The 18478-nt window shown below is 32.6% G+C and overlaps 2 protein-coding genes across 3 annotated transcripts in view; one reads left to right on the forward strand and one right to left on the reverse strand.

Annotated features, from left to right (window-relative positions):
- Window positions 1-468: 468 nt before the first annotated feature.
- LOC111700134 (major facilitator superfamily domain-containing protein 6) lies at window positions 469-5168 on the forward strand. Its single transcript, XM_023470955.1, has 6 exons — window positions 469-669; window positions 749-798; window positions 923-1000; window positions 1339-1513; window positions 2521-2615; window positions 4483-5168. The coding sequence occupies exons 1-6, from the start codon at window positions 648-650 to the stop codon at window positions 4792-4794; spliced, it is 732 nt and encodes a 243-aa protein (XP_023326723.1). The 5' UTR covers window positions 469-647; the 3' UTR covers window positions 4795-5168.
- Window positions 5169-5985: 817 nt separating this feature from the next.
- The window catches only part of LOC111700133 (uncharacterized), a 44434-nt gene continuing 31941 nt past the window's right edge, over window positions 5986-18478 (reverse strand). For both annotated transcript variants that reach the window (XM_023470954.1, XM_023470953.1), the window contains exons 34-48: window positions 18055-18192; window positions 17528-17593; window positions 16811-16882; window positions 16286-16387; window positions 15918-16035; window positions 14481-14614; window positions 13347-13447; window positions 12609-12717; window positions 12201-12257; window positions 11230-11500; window positions 10665-11029; window positions 10073-10144; window positions 9538-9645; window positions 7878-7998; window positions 5986-6744 (exon numbers count right to left, since the gene is read on the reverse strand). In XM_023470954.1, coding sequence (XP_023326722.1) covers window positions 6647-6744; window positions 7878-7998; window positions 9538-9645; window positions 10073-10144; window positions 10665-11029; window positions 11230-11500; window positions 12201-12257; window positions 12609-12717; window positions 13347-13447; window positions 14481-14614; window positions 15918-16035; window positions 16286-16387; window positions 16811-16882; window positions 17528-17593; window positions 18055-18192 — 1932 coding nt within the window. In that variant the 3' untranslated portion in view covers window positions 5986-6646. The remainder of the gene's footprint in view (window positions 6745-7877; window positions 7999-9537; window positions 9646-10072; window positions 10145-10664; window positions 11030-11229; window positions 11501-12200; window positions 12258-12608; window positions 12718-13346; window positions 13448-14480; window positions 14615-15917; window positions 16036-16285; window positions 16388-16810; window positions 16883-17527; window positions 17594-18054; window positions 18193-18478) is intronic.

The following is an 18478-nucleotide window of genomic DNA, read 5'->3' on the forward strand; positions in this document are numbered from 1 at the left end:
CATTTGATTTATAGTTATAACGGAAAATCATCGTTTGTAAAGTTAAAGGCATGGAGTCTATGTGAAATGATCATTGGTCAATTATGAAACCAGCCTATTTCATAATTTGGTTTTCTTTTCATATTAATTTTAGATTTTCTATAAAAATGATGTTCCGGGACCCAAAAGGTTATAAAGCACAAATATGAGAAGTACACCTGTAGTATGGAAAAAGTACAACAAAATGGCTGTTTCACACTTTTTTCTAGTAAATTCCACTCTAATATATATTCTATTCTCTTTGACTTCACTCCATTGGTGGGAGTTCTATCATTTTTCCTTTACAGTCCATTTAAGATAGATTTTCTTATTTATTACTCATTCGATTTTTATAAAATGGAATTTTGTTTTCTGAAACAAAACCTTTTAAAAAATGAATACTAATGCCTCTAGTGGTGTAGAGTGCATCACATTAATATATTTTATAGCCTTTTACTCTTTTGCGAGTGCTTTCAAGAAATCTGATATTATTTTGTAATTTTGTTTTCCTTGACACGGATCCAAATCTTCGTTAACATCTAAAATTTCTGAACATTTCTTAAAAGATTAAAACAACTTAAATTGTGTTTGTTTTATTTTTAGACGATCTCGGCGCTAGTAAACTACAAATGGGCTGGACTGTTACTATTGGTAATACTCAATACTTAATCATTTATTATCAAAAATATATCTAAATCTATAAAAAAAACTTTATCAAACTATATTTTAGGAATGATCACATCCCTTCCATTCTTAATCTTTAGTGGACCAATAACAGAAGTATGATAATAATAAATGATAATAATAATAATAATAATAATAATAATAATAATAATAATAATAATAATAATAATAATAATAATAATAATAATAATAATAATAATAATAAAAATAATAATTTTAGGTGTTAGGTCATGTAAATGTAATAATACTTGGAATGGTTGCGTATACTGTTCGTCTCCTAGGGTACAGCTTTATACAGGTAATGTACTGTTATGTACACTGTACATAATGTACACCAAACATTACTTTCAAAACGGGGTTTTTGGAAAGTTTTAAAAGGTTATTATTCATTATATTATTATATTCTTAGATTTAGCATTTAAGAAAAAATATTTCGTTGTGTCTTTTATTTAATTATGTTTTTTTTGTTTTCGGTTTAAATTTCAAAAGTTTAAGCCCTCACTTTATAAGAAAATTAAAACTAGAATTTAATGAACAAAAAAAACTAATTCCGACCAAAAATCCCATTTTCAAAGACACAAAAAATACTTTTAAATACTTTTCAACAATTTTTCACCTTGTTTGTAAATAATTTAGAAAGCTGTTTACGTCTACCCATTCGAGGCTCTCGAAGGGTTCACCATGGCGCTCATGATGACGTCAGCAGTGACCTATGTGGCGAAGATATCAACGCCGACCACCATCGCCTCCGTCATGGGACTAATGGGATCTCTGTTCTTTGGGATTGGGAAAGGATCAGGATGTTTATTTGGTAAAAAATTTTGTAACAAACTGTATTTGGAATATCTAACAAAACAAAACATTTGTTAGTCTTCAATCAATAATTTGAGATTAAATAGAGATCGATAATGAAGAATTTTGATTGACAAGTCAGATTGAAGTTTGGGTTGATTATTGATGTTTTTTTTTGGAGCCAATATTTGTGTAAATTTAGATGGGCATCGTTAATTCTGTTTCTTTTTAACATTTAACATTCTTTATTTTAAAAATAAAAAGGCTCCAAAAAGTTTGCGATTCTAAAACCATACTTTTATTGTGACACATCTTTATCATGACAAAATATAAAAAGATATTATACATATAATCAAAATTAAAGTTTTTCCAATTTTATAAAGCAAACTTATAGAGTACTAGCTTGGAAACCCATCTTTGCCGGAAATTATTCCAATAAAATGTCAACCATTTTAGTAAATTTTATTTAAACCAGGCTAAAGATATTCCCGTTGTTCTAACCTCATCCCCGATTTAAATTTCAACCAAATTGGTGAATAGGTTCATAAGTTATGATCGGACATCTAAAAGAAACCGCAATTGAAAATTACCAGTTTTCAAAATTATAAACATTGATATGTAATTCATACTTGAGCAGACAAAGTCTTTATGTGCACTGTGGTCAAGTAGGCTTTTCCACCTCTGCATAAAGGTTCACTTGAAATTACGCTTACTGTCTCTTTAAGCAGATGAAAAATAATTTCCTTATTAAGGTGGATTATTAATTATAGTAATTTCCTTATTAAGGTGGATTATTAATCATAGTAATTTCCTTATTATGGTGGATTATTAATTATAATAATTTCCTTATTAAGGTGGATTATTAATTATAATAATTTCCTTATCATAAGGTGGATTATTAAATATAATAATTTCCCTCTTAAGGTGGATTATTAATTATAATAATTTCCTTCTTAAGGTGGATTATTAATTATAATAATTTCCTTATTAAGGTGGAATATTAATTATAAAAATTTCTTTATTAAGGTGGATTATTAATGAGCTGGATCGGATCTATTTGGACTTTTCGCGCACTCGCAATCTGCTCGGCCGTGTGCGCAGTTGTATATTTGGCTTTTCAGGTAAAACTATAGATACATTTAATTAATAAAATTCCTGATCCGTATTAAGAACATTTTGTTTGCAAACTTGAAATTACCAAAACATTTAAAACTTGCTGACATTTTGTTCAAAAACTACAAGAAGCATTATAAAGGGATATCAAATTTGTGATATTGATGTTATGGGAATCATCTAACAATTTGTGATATTGATGTTATGGGAATTATCTAACAATTTGTGATATTGATGTTATGGGAATCATCTAACAATTTGTGATATTGATGTTATGGGAATCATCTAACAATTTGTGATATTGATGTTATGGGAATCATCTAACAATTTGTGATATTGATGTTATGGGAATTATTTTGTGATATTGATGTTATGGGAATCATCTAACAATTTGTGATATTGATGTTATGGGAATCATCTAACAATTTGTGATATTGATGTTATGGGAATAAAAGGAATAAATATTATAATTCTGTTTAATATACAAACTCACTGTTAACTTCTTTTCAAAAAAGGGACAATAGGGAAAATAGTTGAAAACTTTGGTTTCAATAGGGAATCAAGGGGTCAGGGGGATGACTGCTTTATGTCACAATACTCCTCTTTATTTGTCTTGTATTTTATGTTGAGAATGGAAAAATGAAAATATTCTGATAATCTTTTCATTTACAAACATAGTATCAATTGTAGCTATAGCATTGATTTATAATGATTTCAATTTATAATTACTTTTCCCGTTCATATAGAGCGTCCCATATCATATTAAATTATCTCCAATCTTTAACACCAAAATAAACCCTTAATACTCGAAAAACTAATCATTTTCCGCAAGAAAATTCTTATATAAGCCTTATGTTATTTTACAAAATGATTCATTCTAATGAAATTTTCTAATTAGTCCCGAAAATCGTAATTTAGATCCGTTCTCGGTCTAATATGATATGGGACACCCTGTATATTTATCCTTGAATAGAACCCGCAATATCTTTAGATGTCGTCTTTGTTAAAGCAAGCTTTCTCGAAAAAAAACATATATTTTATACAAGGTGTCCCAATAAATATTGGAATTTAGTGACGAATTCGATATCGTTTTTGTTATGAATTAGTATAGTAATAACTAATTTCAAAAGCCATAGTATTATTCTGTCTGCTAGAGTTTATTTTATGAAAAAAACGGTAAATTGCTGTAAAGATATGTCATATAATGTCAACGCAAGATGAGAGTGAAGACGGACAAGTTTACTCTGTAATTTTCTTCTTTTACTAAGTACACCCTTATGCACTGCAGTCAAAACATAAACAAATTGTAAACATAGCAGACGAAAATCTTTCATAGTAGGTAGGTATCACTATACAAAATCAAAGAATTATGTTGAAGGACGATATCAAATTCGTCACTGAATTCCCAGCTGTGTAGCAAAAGCACAAGAAAGCATAGGGGTTTCGGGATAATCTAAATATATAAATGTATTCTATAAATAGCCATACAGAAAAGATTTAGCAGCACCCCAAATCCTTGAAATAGTCACAGAAGCGTGTTGAAAATCCTATGCTGAGAGCTTTCAATGAAATAGCGGGTTTTCGGTCGAAATTCTTAACTAAAACATAACATTTAAACAACTTTGAGACTTTTCTCAAAAAAAATTCTTCAGCGGCCAAGTCTTATTTGACATAAATAAGAGTTTAATGGAATAAACTCATTTTGATTGACCCCCCCTTAATACCCAACTGTGCCCCCCTCCCTTGAAAGGGAGTTTAAAAACAAAATATTCTGTTTATTTTATCCAATATACATCCTCAAATTGAATGACGATATTTTTTTGACGAACTTTGAATTTTTGTGAACATTTTCTTATTTTTATTTTATTTTTTTAGTTGCTCTTCATTTGGCCTCGTCGGAGAAACCAACCACAGCATCAGAGCAATGAAGAAATTCACAACTCCGAGGGCAAAGACGACATTGATTCTAAAAATCGTATTCACGACATGAACACAAAATCAACAATACTAGACGACAACCCTGTGATATCACCAGCTGGTCCCGGACCACACAGCATGTTCAACGGGTCCACGTTGTCCTTGAATGGACCGGCCAGTATGTTGAATACTAGTCTAAATGGATTAAATGGGGCCAGCAGTATAATGTCCTTAGGACCAAGAAGTATAACCGGCGGTACGCGAGTCTGATTGTACAACATATGTACTTTTCAGTATTGCTATGGTTTGTAGTGTACTTTTCTGTACTTACTGAATTGTATTTTACTAAACTTGTAGTGAAGTGCAGCTGCAATGTTCTGCACTGCATAAGTGTGCTGTAGTGTACTTTATTGTTCTGAACTGAATTTTATATCAGTGAACTGAACGTACTATGAACCATTCCCAATAGCTCAATTATCATATATAGTGCAAAAGAAACAATATAAGAAATATGACTGTGAATATGGTGGCCCGAGTATTATTAATATTGCTTGTGAAGTTAAAATATTTTAATAAGTGAACTAAGCACATTCTAAGAAAGCTAAATCTGATTAACAACACTTTTGTTTAAAATCAATAATAAAAAGACATTAAAAATTTATTTACAATTTATCATAAATCAAATTGTAAAAATGATATAATAAAAAATTTATATAATGAAATATAATTATGAATAATTAGTAACGTTATTAGAGAAAAAGATTAATTAAGGGTTACCAATAAAGAATACGCATTTAATGACAACATAAATTCTAAAATATATTGTAGATCGAATTTGTTGTCTTTCGCCGGCCGTCCACTTCGAAATACATTTTTTCTTATATTAAAACACACAAAGGATGACACTTAGGAGACGATTGTGCGTAATTAGTCCGTTTTCTTGGATTCATGGATCCTTGTAGGCCAAAACTGCCTTATTTCTGCAGTGCAATATCTTTAAATAAACCATCAAAACACTCAGTTGAACGCAATAAAAAAAATCAAGCTTTACATCGTCAGATTTTGTTTCGTCTATATCCTCCTTTGTGGGTAACCCTGTATAACACTGTTATAATACTGTCATTTTTCGTGGGACACTCTGTTTGTAAAAGTAGGTTATAGCGATTGAATGTCACCATAACACAAAAAGTTCAATGACAACTTTTAAATTATGTTTCATGGGACACCCTTTAGCTTCTTCTAGAGTATTTTTTTTTATACAACTTTGAAAAACTGTTTTGTTCTCTGTAATTTAATAAAGGCTCCTCTAAAATCTGATATGTTCTGAACATAAAAAAAATTTCTTCAATTTATATTTTTTTTATTAGGACATTACATGACCATCAAATACATATTTATCAAACATGAGATATATCTATTATTATTTCATATTGTTGGTTCTTCTTAAAATGCAAAACTTGGTATAAATTCAAAATTTATTTGCAACATTTTTTATGTCGTAACTTTTATGAATTTAATAGATTCTTGACAAAAATGCATATCTAGATTTAATTACAAAATTTACAATTTAATTTTAATATGAAAAATTTTCAGCATTAGTTTGTAAATTTGCCTGGACAAAAATTATACAATTTTTTTGTTGTTTAGGTTAATGTTAGGGACGTAGAGGAGGGGGGGTAAGGGGGCTGTTAGAATTGCAGGTAAATATTGTCTGCCTATCTATTAATATCATGTTATCCCCTCCCCCACGCAACATAGAGAAAAATATAAAATAAATGCGGGTATTTTACAAAAACATTTAACAATATTGATATTTATATCTTCAAAATACATTTTCATTATTTTTCTTTATTAATGAGATTTCCACTAAATTTGATGAGTTAAAGAATAAAGATAAAGAAAACCAATATAAAGTTTTTGGGAGCCGAGGGGTGCCGGAGCTCTTGGGTCTAGGCTCTCCAAGAAGGTTTTTTTTTTGATCCAACCCTTATCTTATCTTATATGAAGAACGAAGGAAATGGCATGTTCGAGGGAAAGAAATGGGAGAGGGGAGGTTATGTGGGAGGAAGGAAGAGGGAAGGTTATTTAGAAGGAAAATGAGGGGGGGGGGGAATAAGGAAGGTTATGTATACACAGTATAAAACTCTCCGTCGTCATCTAGTTCCTCTCCTCCATCCGTCTCCATTCTGGCATGAGATAATACTGGACTCGGAGTCAGATCTAGAAATTATAAGTTCAATTGTCTCGTGCTAATTAGTATCCGGTGGATTTGTAAAATCTTAGCTCCGTGTATCCGTATCCGGATTGTATCCGGATGCACAAAAATATACGAATCTCTACAGATCTGGATCCAACTGACAAAGTATCGACCAAAATATTGAGAAAAAAGTGCTGTCCAATACGTTGGTTCGTTTTTGCGAGTTTTTTGACAGTTAAAAGGTTCCGCAAAAATCTGAAAAGTTAAAAAATTTCAAAATATGCAACAACAAAAACGATCAAAAAACGAACGATTACAGTAAACTACAGTAAACGAGTATGGGTTCACACCCTTTGCTAATGGTGGATGTCAAAGTCTACTACAGTCAACGAGTATGGGTTCACACCCTTTGTTAACGGTGGATGTCAAAGTATACTCCACTCAACAAGAATGGGTTCACACCTTTTGCTAATGGTAGATGTCAAAGTCTACTACAGTCAACAAGAATGGGTTCACACCCTTTGCTAATGGTGGATGTCAAAGTCTACTACAGTCAACAAGAATGGGTTCACACCCTCTGCTAATGGTAGATGTCAAAGTCTACTACAGTCAACAAGAATGGGTTCACACCCTCTGCTAATGGTGGATGTCAAAGTCTACTACAGTCAACAAGAATACATTGCTACTTTTGTTGAATCAATATGTATTCATAAGTTCAATGAATGCATTCCTGAAAATGTTTTGATTATTTGAGTGCTGACTAGTTATCTACTTGTAAATGCACAATGAATGTATTTTTAGTTGAGTTTTCAATATGTATACTTTGTTTCAACAAATACGATCAAAACAAAATTATCAAACAATATACTTTTAATTGGCTCATAATAAATTTTCTTTTGTGTTTTATTTTAAGCTGAACCATCATGCATTATTATTTTGTATTTTGTGTTTGAAAATAAATACTATAACTATAACTATTTATTTTCTTTTTCTCTTAAAATAAACGCTGAAAGTTTATTTAAAAGTATTTAAAAACTAACCATATCGTTTAACAATCCTAACTACACTGTACTTCACTCCACCACAAAACTTTAAGTAAAAGAAAAAATGCAAGATTTGCAATATGAAATGTTATGTACAGTACTGCATTGTTTACCTGTACTGTCCTGAGATGGTTTAATGTACATCTGAGTGTAAGTAGTTAACGTCATCATATGTTTAACCCTGAGATGGTTTAGTATAGCAGTGTACTCATGCTTTACATTCTTCTTACACACCTAGAAATAGAATAATAATACAATATAAATGTCGTCTTCTTAAAAATTATTTCAGAATTTAATCCAGAGATGGGATTTTAAAAGCTTAAACCCAAGTAAAACCCGGTCTTTTCGTCTGCTTAGACACAAGTAAAGCTCAAGTCAAGACCCGGGTTTTGGATGCCTTGAGTTTAGTAAGAACCAACCATCTTGGGTTTTTCTCTCTTTAAGGCTCGAGTCTTCAGCAACTGATGATCGTAAATTTTGTAAAATCTTTTAGATTTGTACGTTTAAAATCTCGGGAATTATTTGTGGTGTAAAAATTTATTAATTACTAGGCTTTTAGGGCGCTTCGCGCCCATCTTCTATTTAAATTGTGAACATGTTCTTTTTGTTTACAAAGAAAAAAATTTCGCGGATTTTTAAGAATTTAATTTTTTTTACAAAATTAATAACACATTTTTTTTTATTTTTATCATTCGTAAACCTTCCCTGTGGTCGCGTGATGTCCAAAAGAAATTTGGACCCGATCAGTTCAGCCGTTTTGACGTTTATTGGATACAAACAAACAAACAGACAGACAGACAACCAGACAGACAAGCCAAATTTATATATAGATGTAAAATAAACATACTGTATCTACATAAAGTTTGAACTTTCGAAATTTATATCTCCCTGTCACAGTTGATCTAATGGCATTATGTCTGCTATAGAAAGAGTCTCTCATTGGTTGAATCAGGACTTGGGTTCTATCTAAGCCCGAGTTTGGGTTTTAGTCGGGTTTAAAGCTTTTAAAATCTCATCTCTGGAGTCCTTTTTTTGCAAACACTACAATGAACGACCAGAGTAGGTCTTCGTCTGTGTACGTCCTAATTATCTATGTTTCAGATAAGAATCTAACCGTCTAACCGGAGACATCTAGCTGGTAAAAAATTACGACCTAATTCTAAGGAGAAAAGGGCTCTGATTTATAAATATATTTTTGATATCTTTTCTCTCTTTAATTTTTATAAGATGATAGCCTGAGAACCCAGCGTTGTCCAGGCAACTCAATAGTCCCGCCGTTTACCCGCACTTAGTCACAAATTACGATTTTTCCACTCGATATAGAATCCAAAACCAAACTAAGAACATTCCCGTGGTTCTACCGAGTTCCCCAATAAAATTTTGATGCAAATCGGTCCAAAGGGTCATGAGTTATGATCAGATATACAAACTAACAGATTGCTATTTTATATATATATAGCTAGCTACAAAGTAAACCAAAATAAATTTTAGACACCTTTTAAAGTTGTACAAACTTTTCTTGGGCGCATATTCTGTCCTAAATTACTTATCAAAATGTCGGTCAAACCTTTAATATTCCCTAAATTATCATGTTTTATGGGGCACACGGCATATTAGCAACTTATAAATTTAGCTTATGATTTTCCACTGCGAGGCTTTCAGCAATAGCAACCAATTTTCAGGGAAAAGGGGGCTGGGCCGAATCCCCCCCCCCCCCCCATCTTCTTTTACTTCAAATACCTAGACTGTAAACATGAATAAATGAATTCTAACCTGGCAAGTATGAAGCTGAAGGGATACAGCAGCACTTCCAAAATTATTAGAATATTTGTCGGCGGCCATATTGTGCGCTAGCTGAATGTGCTTTTTAAACACGAACTCCTGAATAAAAAACTTAAATAATTTCTAAATTCCAAAAACCAAAGAAAATGCATTGAATTTTGTCTAGTTCAGTTTCTAGGATTTTTTAAAAGTACAATTCCTGTACTGTAGTTAGGTTGAGCGCATAAACATTCCAGAATCTGCAGTACACATTCCAGAATCTGCAGTACACATTCCAGAATCTGCAGTTCACATTCCAGAATCTGATGTACACATTCCAGAATCTGCAGTACACTTTTCTGCAGTACACTTTTCTGTAAACAAAGATTTGGAGCCTTTGTATACTTCGCTAGAAACTGACCGTCACAAGTTTTTTTTTTTAAATGCTAGATTCTCAACTTTTGAATAAATCCTATTTCCTAAACATAAAGTCCCCCCCCCCAACCCCAATTGCGCAAATGAAAATTAACTTTAATCAAATTGTTACCTCGGGGAATGTAATTTCTGGACACATTACACAACGGTAGGTACACCCGTTAGCCCAATGGTTCTTACGGACCTTAAAAACAGCATTTTTATCAGTTTTTTAACATTCACGATTTTTAGACTTTCAGAGTCAAAATATATTGAATTTGAGACGCGTCTTAAATACACCAAAAATAGGTTTAAATTGAGCGCCGGCTTAGATCTTGAAACATTGAATACAATTTTAAGTGGAACCAACCATACTTGAGCTGCGTCTCAAATTAAAGCCGCGGCTCAAATTCAACCTCAGGAGACTTCAAACAAAGTATCTTAAAGCGAACTCATCTAGAAATGTTCAGTTACATATCACATATTAAGCCTCCTAAAACTGAAAACCTTGAAAAATAAAATTCTTAGTCACTTGAAGTTTCAACTTCTCTCATCGTCGATTTTAATGAAAAAAAAATCACATAAAAGAAAAAAATCCTAATCCTCAGAACAAGTGATTTAAAATTACTTGTGGGGCTTTCAAGCCATAAAAAATTGTCCTAAATAGATAATTGCATCTTTTAATCAGAAATGAATTACAAATAAGAAAAAAAAACCAACCCTACCTTGAAAACCAAGGGTTTTCGAGTATCAGGAACTTGTTTTGAAGGATCAGAAACTTGTTTTGGCGGATCAGAAACTTGCTTTGAAGGATCAGAAACTTGTTTTGAAGGATCAGAAACTTGTTTTGAAGGATCAGAAACTGGATTTGAAGGATCAGAAACTGGATTTGAAGGATCAAGAACTGGTTTTGAGACATCTAAAGGTTCGGATTTGGTATCAACTTGTTTGAGCAGCAAACTGGTTGGTTTTATCTGCAGGCTGGGGGGTTTAGGTAGACTTCCAGAAATTTTCGGGGATTTATCGTTGCTGCTGCTGCTGCTGCTTGGAGACTCAGCTTTCTCAGATAAACCCTTCTTGGGTTTGTTCACTGGAAAAAATAAATTCAACAAATCTTAAATATTTGAAAATTAAACTTTTGTAAAATTTGTGTTCATACAGCCATAACAAGGATAAAGAACTTCTTATATAGGATCCGGGGTTTTATGATTTGAGCACAAGTTTTGCGGATCCGAATCAAGGAATCCAATATGTTGCGGATCCAACTATAATAAGGGAAATACAACTTACAAATATATTTATGATAATATTGTTGAGGAAATAAGCTGTGTGTTTGGAGATGAGCAGCTAATATCCCAGGTAGCAGTTCTACATCCTCCCCACAGACAAGGCAGCAGTGCTTCTTCTTCTTCTCGCTGCTCCCATGTAGTGTTGTGTACTGGTCCAGGGAGATAGCGTGGGACTCGGTGATATGAGTGTTAAACTTTCCAACATCTCCAAATATTGTTGTCTCGCACACAGCACAAATCCTACTCTCCCCAACACTCCACATATCAACCATCTAGAATAATGATAATGATGATAAGATGATACTGATGATAATGATGATAATAATGATAGTGATGATATTGATGATACTGATGATACCGATGATACTGATGATAATGATGATGATACTGATGATACTGATGATACTGATGATACTGATGATACTGATGATACTGATGATACTGATGATACTGATGATACTGATGATACTGATAATATTGATGATACTGATGTTAATGATGATACTGATGTTAATGATGATAATGATGATAATGATGATACTGATGATAATGATGATAATGATGATACTGATGATACTGATAATAATGATGATAAAAATGATGCTGATAATACTGAAGATACTGATGATAATTCTAGTGATGATAATGATGATAATGATGATTATGATAAAGATGAGAATGATGATAATGATAATAAAAAAGATAATTCGCTTAAAGTTAAGATTCTCGAATTAGATTAAAAATAACAATTGAGTACCGTACAGGATTCACCACGGTGTCCAATTAAACCTTAACATCAGTTAAGGCTTGGAACTACTGACAAAATCTCTTTGTCAAAATAATATATAAATTCGTCAAGCAAGAGTTTTTCAAGAAAACAGTTGCAAATTCTTTAATAATATTTACAAGATGTCGAAGAATGGCTTAAGAAAAAGTTTCAGTAAAAAATTAAAATAAATATTTAAAACCTACCTTTTCAAGAGATTCCACAGGTTCCGCATTAATTTCATCCTTGGGCAAATGTTCTAGCTAAATACAGATTTATTATTCCCCGTGTGGATTTATTGCAATACTTCTGAATAAGGTCTTACACTAGAACCCTTAAACTTATTGAAAGTCTAACCTAATAGCAAGAAAAAACTGCATTTTTTGTAAAGAGTGTAGGAAGATCAAAGGTGATTTATTCCCCAAAAAAAAAACAAAAAAATGCTAGCATTAATTTATTTTCTTTTTATGCTCTTTTTCTTTTCTGTGTTCATTGGATTAAAATAATAAAGCTTCAAAGCGCTAAAACCCTACAATACCTTTGCGCCCGATCGGTTCAGCCGTTTTCATGTTTATTGGATAAAAAACAGAGCAAATTTATGTATTTCGTTTTACCTGATTGAGATATTGTTGCTCATACTCCCCCATAGTCAAACTGTGAGATTTCAGATGGTCATTTATTCCAGAATATGTCCAGGACACAAACCTTGTACAGCCGGGTACCCTGTACAGTTAAAAATATGTATATGTACAGCAGAGAGACAAACCTAGTACAGCCGGGTACCCTGTACAGTTAAACACATGTATATGCACAGCAGAGAGACAAGCCTTGCACAGCCATGTACCCTGTACAGCTAAACATATGTATTTGTACAGCAGAGAGACAAACCTTGTACAGCCATGTACCCTGTACAGCTAAACATATGTATATGTACAGCAGAGAGCCAAACCTTGCACAGCAATGTACCCTGTACAGCTAAACATTTGTATATTTACAGCAGAGAGACAAACCTTGTACAGCCATGTACCCTGTACAGCTAAACATATGTATGTGTACAGAAGAGAGACAAACCTTGCACAGCCATGTATCCTGTACAGCTAAACATATGTATATGTACAGCAGAGAGACAAACCTTGTACAGCCATGTACCCTGTACAGCTAAACATATGTATATGTACAGCAGAGAGACAAACNTCCTGTCCTGTCCTGTCCTGTCCTGTCCTGTCCTGTCCTGTCCTGTCCTGTCCTGTCCTGTCCTGTCCTGTCCTGTCCTGTCCTGTCCTGTCCTGTCCTGTCCTGTCCTGTCCTGTCCTGTCCTGTCCTGTCCTGTCCTGTCCTGTCCTGTCCTGTACCTGCAGTTGTACTGTTTAATCTCCTCCTGGCTACCGAACTGTTCTCTATACTCTCTAAGGTTCATCCCATGCTTGCTGTTGATATGGCTGATGTAGCTCACCTAAATATCCCAAGAATTATGTAAATGCGGAAAACTGTTTGTTTAAAATGCTTGAAAATAAATCATCGATATTCTCTAGTTTAACAGATAAAATGTGGAAACTTAGATTCTAGAAATAATTCAGAAGTTAATTTAGTCTTCATCAGATAATTTTTTATCTGATTTATTTTGTAAGTTATGAAAGTTAGTTTTGTTTTGAATTGATGATTTTACTCAAGAACGGGAAAGTGGTTTTTGTCTCGAAAACAGTACAATGTTTCAAATTCAGGTTATGTTCGAAAATGTAAAACCTGACATTGTCAAGAGATTTAATCTAAAAAGAACTCTTATTAAAATTTTGATTTTAAAAAAGTTTAAAATTGGGAATTGTTGTCCTCGTCATGTTTAATAAAACGTTGGTTATAGTTTTTATTATCGACTTTTACTCTGGATATGGGTCGGAAACCCAAAAACACAGTCTTTCAATTTGTGCCCATTTCTAACACAATCGTGTTAGAAATGGGCCAAGTGTTAGTTTTCAAACTAATGTCCCCTGCAATAACGATTAAATTATATCGAGCCTAGAAAAAGTAATAATTCGTTTTATCCATAATACACTTTGCACACTTTTTCCCACGTGATTTATAAATATTTGATCTATCTATTATGAAGCACCAGTTAGCTCCGAGGAACTACCAGATGAATCATTAAAAATCTATTGTATTCATATTCCTTTCTATCAAATACGGGATTTACAAATTATTTTTAATGAGATGTTTTACGAGAATCTGCCGAGAAAGTATAAAATAATGTCTTACTTTAGTTTTACAGGAAATTTCCACGTGATTTATAATTTGCCCTTGTTTTTGTTTCATTATGTTTATGACACCGTCCACCAATTTAAATGATTTCCCATTTCAATAGTAGCTATTCAAAAATGATCAAAATTGGTGTTTTTCTGTGTAAAAAGTGATAATTTTCAATTGAAGTTTCTTGGCGTCTCTGCATGGTACATGATAAATATAATCTGTACCATGGTATATATAAACTGTACCTGAGCAGTAAACTGTCTATTACAAGGTATACATGTAAAGTTTGATCCTCTATACCAAGGGATCCTAGGATCAGAGCTCCCATCTGCTCCAGGTTTAGCTGGACTACCCTCACTTATCGGGATAAATTGAGTACCTTAAAACATAAGATGTAAGGGTATTCACCAGTAGAAGAATCTATCAGACCCCCTGACCTGAGGGGTCTGATGGGGTTCCTGAGCTGAAAACTTTAGAATGAAATATCCAGATATCCCGTCGAATAATTAATCTGAAGTTTAAAATCATGCAGAGTTACTGCAATATTTAATCTCGAAATTTATGAATTTAGACCTTTTATGATATCCACCATTCTAAAGTTTTCAGCTCTGTACAGTTAAACATATGTATAAGTACAACAGAGAAACAAAACTTGTACAGCCGGGTACCCGGTATATTTTTAAGCATATTATTATGTACAGCCACGTACAGTTTAACATGGAAAAATGTACAACAGAGAGTCAGAATAAATACAGCCAGTGGTTGGGTATATGACTTAGAAGAAATTGCTGATAAGGCTAGATGTACGACTATTACTACCTGTAAGGCTAGATGAACGACCAAAACTACCAGTAAGGCAAGATGTACGACATGACTACCTGTAAGGCTAGATGTACGACTATTACTACTTGTAAGGCTAGATGTACGATTTTGACTACCCGTAAGGCTAGATGTATGACCATGACTACCTGTAAGGCTAGATGTACGACTATGACTACCTGTAAGGCTAGATGTATGATCATGACTACCTGTTAGGCTAGATGTACGACTTTAACTACCTGTAAGGCTAGATGTTCGATTTTGACTACCTATAAGGCTAGATGTATGACCATGACTACCTGTAAGACTAGATTTACGACTATGACTACCTGTAAGGCTAGATGTACGACTATAACTACCTGTAAGGCTAAATGTTCGATTTTGACTACCCGTAAGGCTAGATGTATGATCATGACTACCTGTAAGGCTAGATGAACGAATATGATTACCTGTAAGGCTTGAAGTACGACTATGACTACCTGTAAGACTATATGTACGACTATGCTGTAAGACTAGATGAACGACTATAACTACCTGTCAGGCTAGATGAACAACCATACTAGCAGTAAGGCAAGATGTACGACTATGACTACCTGTAAGGCTAGATGTACGACTATAACTACCTGTAAGGCTAGATGATCGATTTTGACTACCCGTAAGGCTAGATGTATGCCCATGACTACCTGTAAGGCTAGATGTACGACTATGACTACCTGTAAGGTTAGATGTACGACTATGACTGGCTGTAAGGCTAGATGTACGACTTTGACTACCTGTAATGCTAGATGTACGACTATAACTACCTGTAAGGCTAGATGTACGACTATGACTGGCTGTAAGGCTAGATGTACGACTATGATTACCTGTAAGGCTAGATGTACGACTATGACTGGCTGAATTAGATCTTCTACTTTCTCCAATAGTAACTACAGGATTAGGAACCTGTTCTTCATATTCTTCCAGAGACATGCTGTGCTTCGCCTGAACACATCTTGGTAAAATCCGGGAATGTTGTCTCTGTCAAGTTCGGTGTCTTTGTCTACGTTGTTGTCTCTAACTATGCTGTTGTCATTGTCTATATCGTTTTCTCTGTCTCTGTCGTTGACTCTGTCTATTTCATTGTTTTTGTCTACGTTGTTGTCTCAGGATATGTCGTTGTCTTTGTCGTTTTTATGTTTTTGTCTCTGTTTACGTAGTTTTCTCTGTCTCTATGTCTGTTTCTGTTTGCAACCTCTAAATGATATTTGATAATATCCCGTTCACATTTCATGGTTCTGGTACAGAGTGAACAGTTAAATATTCTCGTCTCTATCTCACAGCTTCCATACTCAGTCTAAAATTGAGATTAGAATAAATTAACAAAAATATTAAAGGAATAAATAACGTAATTACAATTCTGACCCTATAATGGGAGTGACCTGCAAGTAATGAGTGGTAAAGCTGAACGTGTTGTCTTAAAATGACTTTTAGAATAAAGTGGAAGTTCTTACAAGAAACGTATTTTTACAATTACTTAATTGTCCAAGAAAGAATTGTACTGAAAAATAAACTATTATGATATTTTAAAAACAAATTATGAATGATAATCACTGAACATAAATCAGTTACTCATTAAAAAAAATATATTCGCATATTTCTTCAAAAGTCATCTTATAGTGATATAATCCACGAAAAACGGCAAAACCTTTCGGATCAGGTGGAATTTCAGAAAGGGACACTTAAAATAAGGTCCCATTCCCTTCCAGANCTATTTTACCTCATATTGTGCTCTTGATAATTTATGAACAGAATCCAGATGGTAACGACATGCTTGTGGATAATGCCAGTTCTAAAATTAAAAATATAAGATTCACCTATTTTTCTGTTTTCATTTTGTAGGAGTTAAGAATGTTAAAAATAAAATTCTTTCCCCCAGGCATTTGAACAAGTACTAATATTTGGCATTTTTTCGAAAACAATATCAAGAAAATATATTTCTAAAAATAAAATCATTTCTCTCCACGACATTCGAGATATTAGATTTTGATGCTAATATAAGATTTTACTCTCATATTTCTAGAATATGATAAGAAGTTTCATGTTTAACTTTTATTTTTGATATCTTAGGCATTACGATTTCTAAAAATCACTTATCTATCAGGGGGAAAAATAGAAATTTTAAACTGAAAATATTCTTTTTTTGATTTATTCTTTATATTGTTCAGAAAATACATACTACATCTATATATAATATATATATACATATATCATATATATCATGGATTGCGTGTCTGTTTCTTAGGATCCAAAAAACGTCGAAACGGCTGAACCGATCGGACTTAAATTTTTTGTGACAAGCGTATGACTGGCCGAGATTGAAAAACGTTGGCGGGTAGAAAATATCGAAATTTATTTTTATCGAAAATCCAATTTAAACTGAAAAATCTATAAAAAAAAGAATGGTACTAGATAAGCTTTATTTATAATAAATTACCTTATTACAAATCTGACAACTGTAACGGCATCCAAAGTACCAAGGAACATAATCCATCCCTTCAACCTTATAATGAAAATAATTTAAATAAAAGAAAAATGAAAGAAAATAAAAATAATTAATATTAATTCACTTAAAGTTTTCTTATATATTTGTTTACCACAGAGATACTAAATAAATTTAATTTTTATGACAAAGAAAATAAAAATAATTTGTATAAATTTACTTAAAGTTTTCTTCTATATATATATATAATTCATTTGATTTTTATTACAAAGAAAAGTCTTTTAATACATTGACAATAGAATTTTGAATTTCCAAATTTGGTATTTTTAGAAATTAATTTTGTCTCTTGTGTTTTTTGTCAAAAATAATCTTAACATTGCTTTATGAAACTCCATTTTTAGTAATTTTGTTTAAAGGACTTTCTGACCTATTTGAACATACAGTTTTCAAAATAAGCAACGAAATGTATTTAGAACTAAGTGAACAAGCCATTTAAAATTTGATTGCTTTTTGAATTATACCTCTAAGGAACTCATGCTTGTAACCGAATCATCTAGGTTAGAGTGCTGAGGGTTATAGGGAACAATTGCATCATCAGGGGCCTCGCCAACCTCTCCAGTTATTACAGGACCCTCAAGGGTCACATTGTCAGGCCCCTCCTTCAAACAATTAGACAATTAGACAAATATCCTATTCTAGTATTCTGTATCTTGTCTTTCCTGTATCATGTATCTCCTGTTTCCTATATCCTTTTTATTACTGTTTCCTATATCACCTGTATTCTATATATCCTTCATCATGTATCTACTGTATTCTATAGATCATTTATCCTATATCTAATATATCCTATATCTAATATATCCTATATCTAATGTATCCTATATCTTCTATATCCTATATCTACTGTATCCTATATCTGCTATATCCTATATATCCTGTATCCAA

Source organism: Eurytemora carolleeae, unplaced genomic scaffold, assembly GCF_000591075.1.
Source record: "Eurytemora carolleeae unplaced genomic scaffold, Eaff_2.0 scaffold370, whole genome shotgun sequence".
Classification (NCBI taxonomy): domain Eukaryota; kingdom Metazoa; phylum Arthropoda; class Copepoda; order Calanoida; family Temoridae; genus Eurytemora; species Eurytemora carolleeae.

Bases quoted from the DNA above. Each gene is read 5' to 3' on its own strand.
- LOC111700134 (XM_023470955.1), top strand. From the start codon at position 648: ATGGGCTGGACTGTTACTATTG. The intron at 670-748 runs GTAATACTCAAT...ACTATATTTTAG, and splicing joins GGGCTGGACTGTTACTATTG to GAATGATCACATCCCTTCCA. The intron at 1,514-2,520 runs GTAAAAAATTTT...TTCTTTATTAAG, and splicing joins AGGATCAGGATGTTTATTTG to GTGGATTATTAATGAGCTGG.